Source organism: Squalius cephalus, assembly GCF_949319135.1.
Source record: "Squalius cephalus genome assembly, chromosome: 17".
NCBI classification, from domain to species: domain Eukaryota; kingdom Metazoa; phylum Chordata; class Actinopteri; order Cypriniformes; family Leuciscidae; genus Squalius; species Squalius cephalus.
In genome coordinates, this window is record NC_137138.1 from 13,158,150 (window position 1) to 13,170,972 (window position 12,823).

The 12,823-nt window shown below is 37.1% G+C and overlaps 1 protein-coding gene across 1 annotated transcript; it reads right to left on the reverse strand.

Moving 5' to 3' along the window:
• Window positions 1-1,805: 1,805 nt before the first annotated feature.
• On the reverse strand, window positions 1,806-11,466 carry gtf3c4 (general transcription factor IIIC, polypeptide 4). The gene is made up of 5 exons (XM_079846713.1): window positions 11,137-11,466; window positions 7,368-9,110; window positions 6,739-6,869; window positions 5,751-5,839; window positions 1,806-3,945 (listed from the first exon to the last, which is right to left on the reverse strand). Exons 1-5 carry the CDS (start codon window positions 11,440-11,442, stop codon window positions 3,881-3,883), a joined length of 2,334 nt encoding a protein of 777 aa, XP_079702839.1. The 5' UTR covers window positions 11,443-11,466; the 3' UTR covers window positions 1,806-3,880.
• Between the last annotated feature and the right edge of the window lie 1,357 nt (window positions 11,467-12,823).

Sequence of the window (12,823 nt, forward strand, 5' to 3'; positions counted from 1 at the left end):
CCTGACTGGGTCCCATCTGTCTCCGCTCCTCTCATGCTGTAGATTTGGACTGGCTGCTTCCACCTCCTGTCAGATTAAACACGAAAACATATGAATGACTGACTGCTAACCGCTTCCATTGTCATGTCACGTTAAGTCTCGAGTTCCTGCCGTTTTGATTGCTCATTTCGACCATTTCTGGGACTTCTGTGCAGGGCAGGTTAATCTTGACATTGTCTGATCTTTGGGAGACGTACAGTATTTTTAAGCAGTCTTCAAAATGAGGGCTTCCTTGTGTCTCTGTGGTGAAAGCCAAGATGAAAGGATTCGGAAAGAGTGGGAGAATCTTCAGAGGGGAAGTGAGCCGTCGAAATGGTGTGAAATGCAAACGCCCAATGGCTGTTCTTTCATGGCTTTTATTCAATAAAACAGAGCTCTTTTTATGTAAGCCTTTTGAGTCTGACATATAACACCCACACTCAGACAGGATCAGATGTGGCTTTGCCACTGGATGATGATTATTATTATTAGACATTTATAATTTGATCATTTTTTGAATGATCATTGGATTTAACAGAATCGCATGTGTAGATCTGAACTATTATATTAGTTTCAGCGTAGAGCTGTGCAGGTGCATGATGCTAAAACGTTTTCTGCTGTGCTGTTATTGTCAGTTTTCATTTCACTTTTTTAAAGTTGCTAATGTAAAATTTTGAAGATTCAAGAGGACTTTTTTTCTTGCGTATTTGCAAATCTGTTTAACAATCTGGCAACTTTCATCCTTCAATATTTTTTTAATCATCACATTACACACAGGAACATAAATATATAGGGTCATTAATATATAGACACACACTCCCCTGGCACTTCCGCTTATCCGTGGTTGTGTGTTCAGTGTGACTTTAATTAATGTTGCAGTAAAGCAGAGCTCTGGTCACAGCCTTCGTGAGGTTCTGCATTAGTTCCACCTGAGCTGCTCCACACCGCAGAACAAGCAGAAAGACTGACTATTGACATCTCACACTCTCTCATTCGCTCATATCAGCCAGTCACGGGTCACTGACTCCATCCCAGCGGGTCCATGTACCCGTTAAAGGGCCGTGTTAACAGCCTGATTTCAGAGTCTGCAGGAAAAACCAGGGGTCCCTAGACAGCCCCCAGACAGACTTAATTACTGATGAATTACTGAAGTCTGAGGGAACACTTCTACAAAGCATACTTGAGACGAAATATATTCAGATGGGAAAATTGATGTATATACACTACGGAGGTGAAGCCACATCAGAAAATCTACTGCTCTAGAAGCTATTTTCTTTTCCCCCTGTATGACTCATAATCACACATACATGTATATGCATATTTTCATGCAGATTATATTGTGAAACTTCTTTTTGGTGTCAGAAAACATTGCTAAGAGGAATACAAATGAACACAAATTATTTTTGGGCCTATATATACATTATTTGTATATTAAGTTTGCCTTTTTTGGGGGAAAAAAAATAAAAATGATTTCTCCTTAAATTAATATTTCAAGTAATTCATGCATTCATTCACTTATCACTCCTACAAACTAAATCTGAGTGATTTTCATATTTGTTACTAAAACCATAAAATGGATAAATATAAATCCCAATAGTTATTTATGCATAATTGCAAATATATTATTTTCTAAATAAATGAATATAATTGATCTATAAAAATACATTAGTGGAATTATATTGTGGTACAGTGTTGTTTTGCAACATCCACACTATAGATAGTTGAACAGATAACATCTAATTATCATCAGATATGCTGAAAAATGTAGAAAAAACTCAAATGTATTTCAAAAGTTTATTTATAGATATGTACACATGAAAGAGAAACAAGGATTTGAACTGTGAAAATCTAGTTTATTATAACTATGTACACGAAGAACTCTGGAATACTGTACATTAAATACCGAGTGACTTTTGTAACAAATCAAATTTACACATACTTTTTGGTTGTAAAAACAAGAATAACTTCAAGCACAAAAAGGTCCATAAATAAAACTGAAAAACTGTAGCACAAAAAAGAAAAGCTTCAGTGCAAGAGCGAATGACTTTTAGCGTTTTGTTTGGGCTCAACAAATTAGGCGTTTAACGAAAGGTGATGTATATCAAAATATGTTAACTAACAAAAGAAAATGAGATTAAATAATATAAAAATCTGTCTGTTATCTGTTTAAAGCACAAAGCCACGAACACAGAAGTTATGAATATTTCATACAGAGAAAAGAACGAAACCTCCTTTTGAAGTCTTGAAAGAGCACACACAAAGAGGAAAGAGGAGGGGGCCGTAATTATTGTCGAAATGTTTTTTGACAGATCGTTATATTAAAGAAGTAGGAGGTTCTTGCCAAACAGAGCTAACCTCTTCAACAGGAGAAGTCTCCACCTATCAACAAAGCTAGCACTCAAACCAAAAGGCCAAGATCCATTTGACAATCTAATATCTAGGAAAGAAAATACACGGCAGGGGGAAAAAAAAAAGTTGGAATTTCAATCACGTTTGCAGTTATAATCTAATCGGTGACATTTAGCACCTGCGACTATTAATATGCACTGTATATTATGTGTACAATTGAAATCCAAATATCTTTTCATTTTCCTAGTACATCATTTAAAAACAGCTTTCAGATTCATGTTATTAGATGCTTATCGCAATATTTCAGTGAACAAATTTGCCGTGACATGCAGCAGACGGCATTTGAGGTTCTGAGCACTGCCTTTGTGTTCAAGTCGCTCTTTGATTAATACATAATGCACGTTATTACCTCATAATCAAACACCCCTTACATGTTGCATTACCAATTGTAATTATATGGCAACATTTCAGAACGCATCGTAATGAAGGAGGCCCTCTCTATGAATAATAAAACCTAGAACAACTAAATAAACAGTCTGATTACTTTACTTTTAAGGCCTCTGATGGTACTGAATGCTTTCAGTGATACCGAATGAGAGATGGGGAGTGGAATTGTGTGTAATTATCAGGCCATCTTTATCTCGGGATACCATCCGAAACCTAAGACAGGGCTGCCGACTAGCCCTGAGGCGAGCTATCATCTTCAGTGACACTAGAGAGATCGCAGGGCAAGGCGACAAGATGTACCGTTGATAAGAACGGACATGTCCAACTAGCCCAAGTCCATCTTTGATCGCCATTGACATTACACGGCCTGCATGTGTCTTCCCTGCGACCCATAAAAAAAAGGGGCTAACTTTATTTAACAATATGCACTCAAGCTCGCTATCTTAATTAAAATGGGTATCACATATGCAGCTGGGATCCATTCCTCATTACTGTTGTATCTCATTAGAGTTCGGCCCTTTGGAGGGGCTGGATCAGTTTTAAAACAGTTTTCTCTCTGTCTCCCTGTTTTTCATTTCCTTGTACAGTCGTCTTCTCTTCCTTCGGGCCAAGGAAAAGTCATTATTTGGAGATGGGGGAGTTGGTGTTTGCGGATACATAGAAATGTTCCCAAAGCCAATTAGGAAATGGATTTATTTAAACCAATTAAAATCAGCCACAAGAAGAGCATGCATTTTTAATGCCAAAGTAGGATGTCAATGCAGCATAACATTAACAAATTAAAAATATGCAGCAAATATATACAATAGAATAATTTATTATTAACACATATAGTCACAGTTTTCATGAAAATGAAAAATTACACATCTCTTTTTAGCTAAAGCTTGGCTTTAAAATAAAGATCTGATAATAGGAAAATGTCTTATATTACAAAATAATTAGTGACTATTTTATAGACTTTCTCTTTCAAGTAATAAAAGGCATTTTAGTCATTTATGTGGGATGTAGGCCACGAAAGGAATCCAGTACTCAGCTGTTTTTTTTTGTCATCTTTATCCTCGCTGCTTTAGTAGAGAGGGGAGTCACAAAAGATGCAGGGACCTTGGAGTATTTTCTTGATCCAGTCTGAATCTGAAAAGGCGAGACGTTTTCTGTTAATATGCATTATCGTTTACATGTACGTCAAATTAAGGTGGTTTTCTACATAATGGCCTGTCTATCTATCATTCCCCATGTTCTGCAATATGATGCATTTGGAAAACGTTATAATGTAACAGGATTGTCAACTTGTCAAGCTAGCAAAATGTCGGTAATAGATATAAATAGCAATGGGAAAAAAACAGCAAAAAACATAAATATTAATATAAATATTGAAATTTTTTTTAAAATGACGTTGCATTCAAGTATTTCTAAACGGAGTAAAAAAGATTTTCCAAGTAATTACTCAAGTAACAAGTAATAGATTTTTTTCTTAATATTGTTATCTGATCAGTATTAAACTACAACGCCAAGTGCATAAATCCAACACATTTTTGGTCAAGCCTTTTTACTAGTGCTGGGCAATGATTAATCGCATCCAAAAAGTTTGTGTTTACATAATATATGTGTGTGTGTACTGTGTATAATTATTTTGTATATATAAATACACACACATATACATGTATATATTAAAAATGAATAAAATAGAAAAAATTGCTTTTTATGTATAAAATATTTATAATATAAATTATGTATAAATACTGTATATACATGCATATGTGTGTATTTATATATACAAAATAATTATACACAGTACATGGGCAATACAAGATGGGCATTTTGACCCAAAAAGTGCACGTGATTGTTTGAAACAGGCCACCTGCCAGTCAGAATAGAGTTGGTACAAGTGCAAAAAAGAAGACATACTATTAACTAGGGCTGAACGATATATCGTTATCGTATCTATATCGAGATATGAACTTTCAAGATATTACTATCGAAAAAAGCAACGATATAGACGATATAGATTTTCCCTCTCCGCACTCGCCCTGCATACAACTCTGGCAGTCACAACAAACATCAGTTTTACGAGTGCCCTTGAATGCACCACTAAAGCCAGCGCGCGCACACTACCAGGGACGTGGGAACTATATTGTGAGAGGGGGGGCGGCGTTTCCATGGTGACGCGTCATTGCTTGTCACGTGACACACCGCAGCAGCAACAGCGCTGAATGAATGATGATCTTCCTTTATGTCATTTTTCCTTTTTTATTCAGAATATTCACAAATGTGTTAGCTATGGCATGAAATATCTGACATTCCGATTGTCAAATACATGCAAGTGGAAGTATATTGTTGTTTAAACACCTTTATAACGATCGCGTTAGTTGAGCTGTATGCGCGATGGGCGCCGCCGTGTTAGTTTGTGCCGCAGGCGCAGTTCAGAGAATCGGATCTGTTGGATTTACAACCTCAATGTTTACAACACGTGAATTCATCCACTTCTTCCGAAATACTTAAAAGTAAGTGGCTGGTGAACTGGGAATAGAATAGAGTAAACACTGAAGTTACTTACACAATGTGTATCTGATATGAATAAAACGTGTCGAATTATAATGGAAAGGATTATTATTACCTCTTCCATAGACATCAGTGTGTATTTTACAAACTCTAAATGTATTGTTTTTTTAGTACTTACGTAGTCATATCGTATTGTATCGATATCGAGATATCTGGCATGAAAATCGAGATATGAAATTTTGTCCATATCGTTCAGCCCTACTATTAACATTTCATTTTCGTATCGACTTGCTACCGGAGTACCAGTACATTTGACATCCGAAGCTTGCACTGCTGTGGGGCAGCAGAGTTCTTGTTTTGTGTGTGTGCAAGTAAAAGTGTAAGTGTGTGGTGCGATGTGGTTCTGAATGGAGATATGATACAGCATTATGGCTCACCCTCGGGCTCTGCTACTGAGGCAATACTGTCCTGCAATAGACAGCGGCGGTATGTCACACCCTGACAGGCCTGATATGACAGCGCACACCTTAGGGAGGAAGAAGGAAAGAAAGAAAGAGGGAAATAGACAGTAAGACACATGAACAGAAACGGCAGGAAAAGGTTTAGATCAGTACTTGGCAGAGATCAGAATGACAGCAATGAAGCAACTATTTCCCTGATAGGCCATTAGGGGCAGTAATCTCCTTTCAGTCATGCCGATGGATGAAATGTCACACAAGAGGCTTGAAAGTGGGTCAAATCTACTCGAAACCTGTTTAACAACTACATACTGTATAGTCCAAAGCAGAAAAGGTGATTTTATACCACTGGTGAAATTTCCACCCTTTTTATGTCTGTTCATGGCACGTTAATCTAGTCTTCTAGGCTCTTGTTTGGGCTTTACATTCTGGTATTCATAAGGATTAAGAGCAGAATATGAATAATACCTAAAATTACACAAATTATCAAAAATGAATCTGTTACTCAAAGTGTGCAATCTGTCAGACTTGAGCCAAGAAGAGTGTCACTTTACCTAGCACTGCAAAATATATCTTAAAGGAATAGTTCACTTAAAAAGAAAATTTTGTCATCATTTACTCACCTCAAGTTGTTCTGCTGAACACAAAAGAAGATATTTTGAAGAATGTCGGAAACCAAACAGTTGATGGACACCATTGACTTCCATAGTATTTTTTTTTTCCTACTTTGGAAGTCAATGGGGTCCATCAACTGTCTGGTTACAAACATTCTTCAAAATATCTTCCTTTGTGTTCAGCAGAAGAAAGAAATTCATACAGGTTTGAAACAACTTGAGGGTGAGTAAATTATGACAGAATGTACATTTTTAAGTGAGCCATTCCTTTAAGTATTATGGAACCAGCTGTAAAAAGTTAGGATTTTATAATAACATGACATACATATCACAACATATTTATGGTTACATACCTTAGCCATCTGTGCCCATTTTTACACTCTGCCCGTTTGCAGTCCATGAAAGGCAGAACTTCTTTACAGAGGCTGCAGTGCTCTGGAAATGTCTGTTTGTTCATCTTATTCATGATATGACCTATCAGCACCTGTGAAGGTCACACATCAAATAGGAAAAAAAAGAAATTGACATTCAGGGTAATATACTTTTATGGTGAATTTCGAAAAAGTTCATGCATTGCACAAATATTTTTATTTACCAATTAAAACGAGAACATTAACACCCACATTTTTACACCTTGATCATCCAGTTTCGACCTTAAATGCAAATGCTTCCAAAAGTTTGGAATAACTTTGAATAAAATAAATGTTTTCAAGTTTTTGAAAGAAATCTCTTATGCTCACCAGGGCTGAATTTATTTGATCAAAAATACAGAGATACAGTACAGTACAAAAATACAGTGAAGACTGAAGCATGAAGACTAAAAATGTATTGAAATTGAAAACAGTTATTTTAGATTGTAAAAATATTTCACAATATTACTGTTTTTTGGTAATAAGCACAAGAGACTTCTTTCAAAAACATTTAAAAATCTTAATTGTCCCAAACTTTTGACAGCGAGTGCATAAAGCAAATGCATTCGTACCTTAGCCGCACGGTCTTCATTTGCAGGGTCATTTGTGAGGAAGTCACACACACCTTTGGTAGGTATACATGTGTTCTGAGTGACGCAGGTGTGCAGGTATACCTCGCCCAGCACCTTCTTCATGTTCTCACGAATCAGTTGGGACTCCACCTCTTCGATCCTGCTGCCGATTTCCCTCATTTGTTCCTCACTGGGATGCCTTTCAGCATCCCCCTGCCTGAGTTCCTCTAAAGCAGAGATCTCCGCCATCTCGCCTTCATCACCTCCACCTGCATCCTCATCCACAACAAACACTTTACTATCCCTATGGGTCGGCCACCACAGGGCCTCCGAAGGGCTTTTCTGCATGGACTTGTAGAGCGCTCTGAGGAGGAAAAGCTTCAAACGCCATAAATAGGGGGACCCTGAGGTCTGAAGCTTTTCGTCCAGATTATTCTGGAGGTCCGAAGGGATGCTTTTGTCCTTCAGTATCCGCCATCGCAGCAAGTCCAACAAGTCGGTCTTTCTGAAGAGATTGTGCATCTGAGATTCGAGCAGCTCAGCGGCCGCTTCATCTGGAGTCTTAAGGGTGATAAACTGCACCTGGTGGGTGCGATTGACGGGGTGGAGCCCATTGATCATGCCCTCGTTCGAGATGAGAGACAAGTAGGCACCGTTTGGACTGACGGATATGCCATGTATCCGTCGACCTGCAACTCCCTCTGGCAGAACGATCTCCTCTTGCTTAAACTCAACAGCAACATCCGTGAAAACAGCCGTGAGCTTCTTTACCTTACCATCCAGTGAGCAGGTGAAAATGGTCCCGTTGTTATGACTGACTGTCATGGATATGATAGAGGTGGAATGAAGACCTGTGACATGGGAATTGTGAACGTTGAGACCAGCTTTGGAGATCAGCAACAAGCACCAGAATACATAAGGACCTCGTGCAGCAATCACTAGGCTGCAGTTGCATTTCTGATGCGGATGGAAGAGCGTAATGCATTTGATGTTGTGGACGGGTATCTGGTCCTTATCCTGCCACAAAACCACAGGTTGCCTGAGGGTGAAGTAACCCTTCACCGCCTTGAGGTTGACTGGAAGGATCTTTACAGGTCCAACTGAGCTGCCGACGATAAGTCCGCTCATTTTCCGCCCACTATGCTCATATTCCCACCAGGTGAGCACGCTTGGCGAAGACACTCCAGATTTGATGGTGTTGCAAGACACCACCGAATCCTTTCCCTGCAGGGGCAAGCTGAACTGCCACACCACCACATCTCCATTCTCCATAAGTACAGCCAATAGCACAGTGCTAACATCTTTACATGCATTATCGGTCTGAACTTGCTGCATGTTGCACAGACCAGACCACTCCATGCGCATTGGCGTCTGCATGCTATACCGCCGTTGCAGTTCATCCAAGTCTTTGATGGAGCTCGGAGGTGAGCCGTCGCTCTGAGCAGAGTAGTTCCTGGATTTTAACATTTCCCCATAAAGTTCTGTAAGGTCCATGAGAGGCATCCACCGCAAACGCAAATGACTGCTGTGGATTGTGAGACGATTGTCCAGCGTTAAGAAAGCAAGAAGACACCGGCCGTATTTGTCGCAGCCTAATGGTGACCAGCTGGTGTACTTCACCCCATGGAGGCGTCCACATTGAGGATTGATGACTCGGTCTGTCATTATCATTTGGCCAACAACTGGATCTTTACTCTTTGCAAAGTTTTCTTTAACAGTCTGCACCTCCTTTTCTGGGCCCACCTGTAACAAAATATAAAGAAGACATTAAAGGAATTGTGCATAACACATATTTCAACACATAGAAATAAGTTTGAAAACTTACAGTACCAGTCAAAAGTTTGGAAACATTACTATTATTAATGTTTTTGAAAGAAGTCTCTTATGCTCATCAAGCCTGCAGCTAAAAAAACAAAACAAAAAAAAAAACAGTAATATTATGAAATATTATTACAATTTAAAATAATGGTTCTCTTTTTTAATATACTTTAAAATGTAATTTATTTTTGTGATGCAAAGCTGAATTTTCATCAGCAAGTACTCCAGTCTTTGGTGTCTTATGATCCTTCAGAAATCATTCTAATATGCTGATTTATGATCAATGTTGGAAACAGTTGTGCTGCTTAATATTTTTTTTATAACCTGAGATACTTTTTTCAGGATTATTTGATGAATAAAAAGTTAAAAAGAACTGTATTTATTTAGAATAGAAATCTTTTGTAACAATATACACTACCGTTCAAAAGTTTGGGAACAATAACTTTTTTTTAAGAAATTAGTACTTTAATTCAACAAGGATGCGTTAAATTGATAAAAGGTGATGGTAACGATTTATATTGTTAGAAATGTTTTTATTTTGAATAAATGCTGTTTTTATGAATAAATGCTGTTAATGTTTTACTCATCAATGAATCCTGAAAAAAGTATTCCAAAAAAATATATTAAACAGCACAACTGTTTCCATCATTGATAATAACTGAGTATCAAATCATCATATTAGAATGATTTCTGAAGGATCATAAGACACCAAAGACTGGAGTACTTGCTGATGAAAATTCAGCTTTGCATCACAAAAATAAATTACATTTTAAAATATATTAAAAAAGAGAACCATTATTTTAAATTGTAATAATATTTCATAATATTACTGTTTTTTTTTTAACTGCAGGCTTGATGAGCATAAGAGACTTCTTTCAAAAACATTAAAAATAGTAATGTTTCCAAACTTTTGACTGGTACTGTATATAGAGTCTTTTATTTATATAAAGTCATGGAGGGATTACAATCTGTTCATATGAGAAGTAAAAATGGTCACATGAAATCAAGTCTCATTTTCATTTATAGTTCAAAACAGTGTGTAAAACACATCAACTCGGTTTAGTACATTTTGGTCACAAATGTTTTTGGTGGGATAATCCAAACAGTAACATTTGTAAACAAACTGGGGTTAACTAAATTTACTGGGATTTGTTGATGTATTTACACAGAATGGTCAACTATAAATGAAAGGCTGAAAGACGCAGGCTGTCTATACTTCGTGTGAACATTTTTACATGTCTGGTATAAAGTTACATGACCAGAGCGGTTTAATTCCAGTTTGCCTCTCTGAAAGATGATGTCTGTTTCAAAGCTCCATAAAAAGAAGCATTTAAAATACATGTCATAATTCAGATTCCACTACCATATTTAGTACATATAAAATTTAAAAAGTCTATTATTAATTAAGATCGCTCTGTCTCATAGATCATGATCACAGGACACATAAATATGTCAGTGATCACAATTGTGACCAGTGGGAAAACACACAAAAAACTGATTGATTGATTCACATTATAAAATATGTGATGTTTTAAATATAATTATATAAAAAAATATTATGTTACATTCAATTAAAGTAGACGTAAAAATAAATATGCATTTTTTTCTTGGATTATCACTCCCCACAATTGACTGGGGGAAAAAAATAATTATGCTCCTGAATGTTTTAATATTTTGTTTAGTTCCCCAGTTGTTATGAGTAAAATACAGTGTTGCACAAAATATTTTGACATAGAAAGGCATGCAGTTTGTGCTGGGAAAAAATTTAAAAAATTAAGGATTAAATAGGATTATTCCTCACAGATGATTAACGCAGATGATTAACTTATTTTGCAAATTTTGAGGTGTCATGTCACGTCAAAACATGGCTTAGGCTTGGCAACATGGTTGCAACAGTGCACATGAGTTGGTACCATAAAGCAACGAGAACGCGCGCGCGCACAGTATTTACCTTGAGCTCGCAAGCGGTGTCCGGCACGGGGATGTGAGTGCGATGCAGCACCAGATTTTGACTGAGACTGTGTATGTCACACACCAGCTCCACGAGAGACACGCTGTTAGTGCTGGAGGCCGCCAGTCTGTGATCCTCTGCCCACGACAGGGGCTCCAGACCGCTAACTGGACTCAGCAGTTTAATCGCTGGATCGCGCAGCACCACAGGACCCTGTCCAGCCCAAAAATCATTGTCCCGTCCCGACTGGGCTTCAGACGCGGTGTGTGCTTTCTCAGAGTTACTATCTGAGACTAAAGCCGCCATTTTTCTGTATAAAAATAAAGCCCGTCTCCAGGAAGTTACGGTGCCGGAGGAGGAGGGATTTCACGAGCGCGGCATTGGCTGGGTTGCCAGATTGACAACAGTCACTCTGGAAACAATTGTGGTTGGTTGTTTGTTTAGGCTATATAATAATAATAATAATAATAATAATAAATAACTATATATTATACGATTCTATCACACTATGTTGTTATTATTATAATAAATAACTATATATTATACGATTCTATCACACTATGTTGTTATTATTATAATAATAAATAACTATATATTATACGATTCTATCACACTATCTTGTTATTATTATATCACACTATATTATTATTCGTTTTAACTAAATTTAATATTTCATATTACTGAAGGCCCCAATAAGTGTCAGTCTGTACATGTGTTCGCTGTGTGGGAAAGATGCAGTATATTGACTGAGGAGTTGTAACACCATTAGTTTTTGTTGTTTAATTTTGATAACATCCACACAAGCTTTTTAATCTACATGATTTAAAAAATAAATAAATAAATCTAGAAACGAATCAGACAGGGTTATACTTTTTCACTTTGTGTGTCTGCCGGACCAACAGAGATCGCACAAAATATCCTACATTTGCCACAGTTGGCAAATCTCACATTGTTTTAGAGCTTTTGGACTATGTTTTATGTAGCCTATATAATATTCTTTCCAATTTTAGTTGCTTTATAATTAAAATATCCTGTATGTTACCACATTGCCACAATATGTGTTTACCATTTTTCATTTAAATGAAGCTTAAAATGAAATGAGGGAGGGTAGTGGTGATGGGTGATAATAATGATATGAAATGATGTGTTCATTGTAAAAATTCAATAATTTATAGCTGATAAATTTGAGAATATTATTTAAGTTACAGGCACAGGTGTTAAAACTAAATGTGGTACAACACACCCGGCATCCTCAGCGAACCTATTTTTGAATAATATATTGTAGGTACCTCTAAACACAATATATCATCCCCTTAATGATTTTTAATGTTCTTAATATTGGGCAGCGAGCCAGTCTCAGCTGTGCTAAGTGTTTAAATTACAGATATTAATCTAAATTGTAAAGCATTTGTCATTTGATAAACTGACATAATCCATCAGCTGAAAACTCAGACACTATTCATCTGATGTCAGAGGGACAGGAGAAAGATCATTAATTGGTTGGGAACATATGAGAACGGTCAGGAGCCCTAACTGCGTGACCAAGTCGCAGGATATGTGTAATTAACAGACACATGCTTTGATCTGTCTAGTATTCCCACCTGGAAAGGTTGAAAAGGAGCAGTGTGTCCTCTTTCCTATCTGAATGCAGTCTTTGGCAGAGACTCCACTCACAAGACGCAAAGTA

Bases quoted from the DNA above. Each gene is read 5' to 3' on its own strand.
- gtf3c4 (XM_079846713.1), bottom strand. From the start codon at position 11,442: ATGGCGGCTTTAGTCTCAGATAGTAACTCTGAGAAAGCACACACCGCG. The intron at 9,111-11,136 runs GTAAATACTGTG...ATTTTGTTACAG, and splicing joins ACACCGCTTGCGAGCTCAAG to GTGGGCCCAGAAAAGGAGGT. The intron at 3,946-5,750 runs GTGAGCCATAAT...TCGCCTTTTCAG, and splicing joins CTCAGTAGCAGAGCCCGAGG to ATTCAGACTGGATCAAGAAA.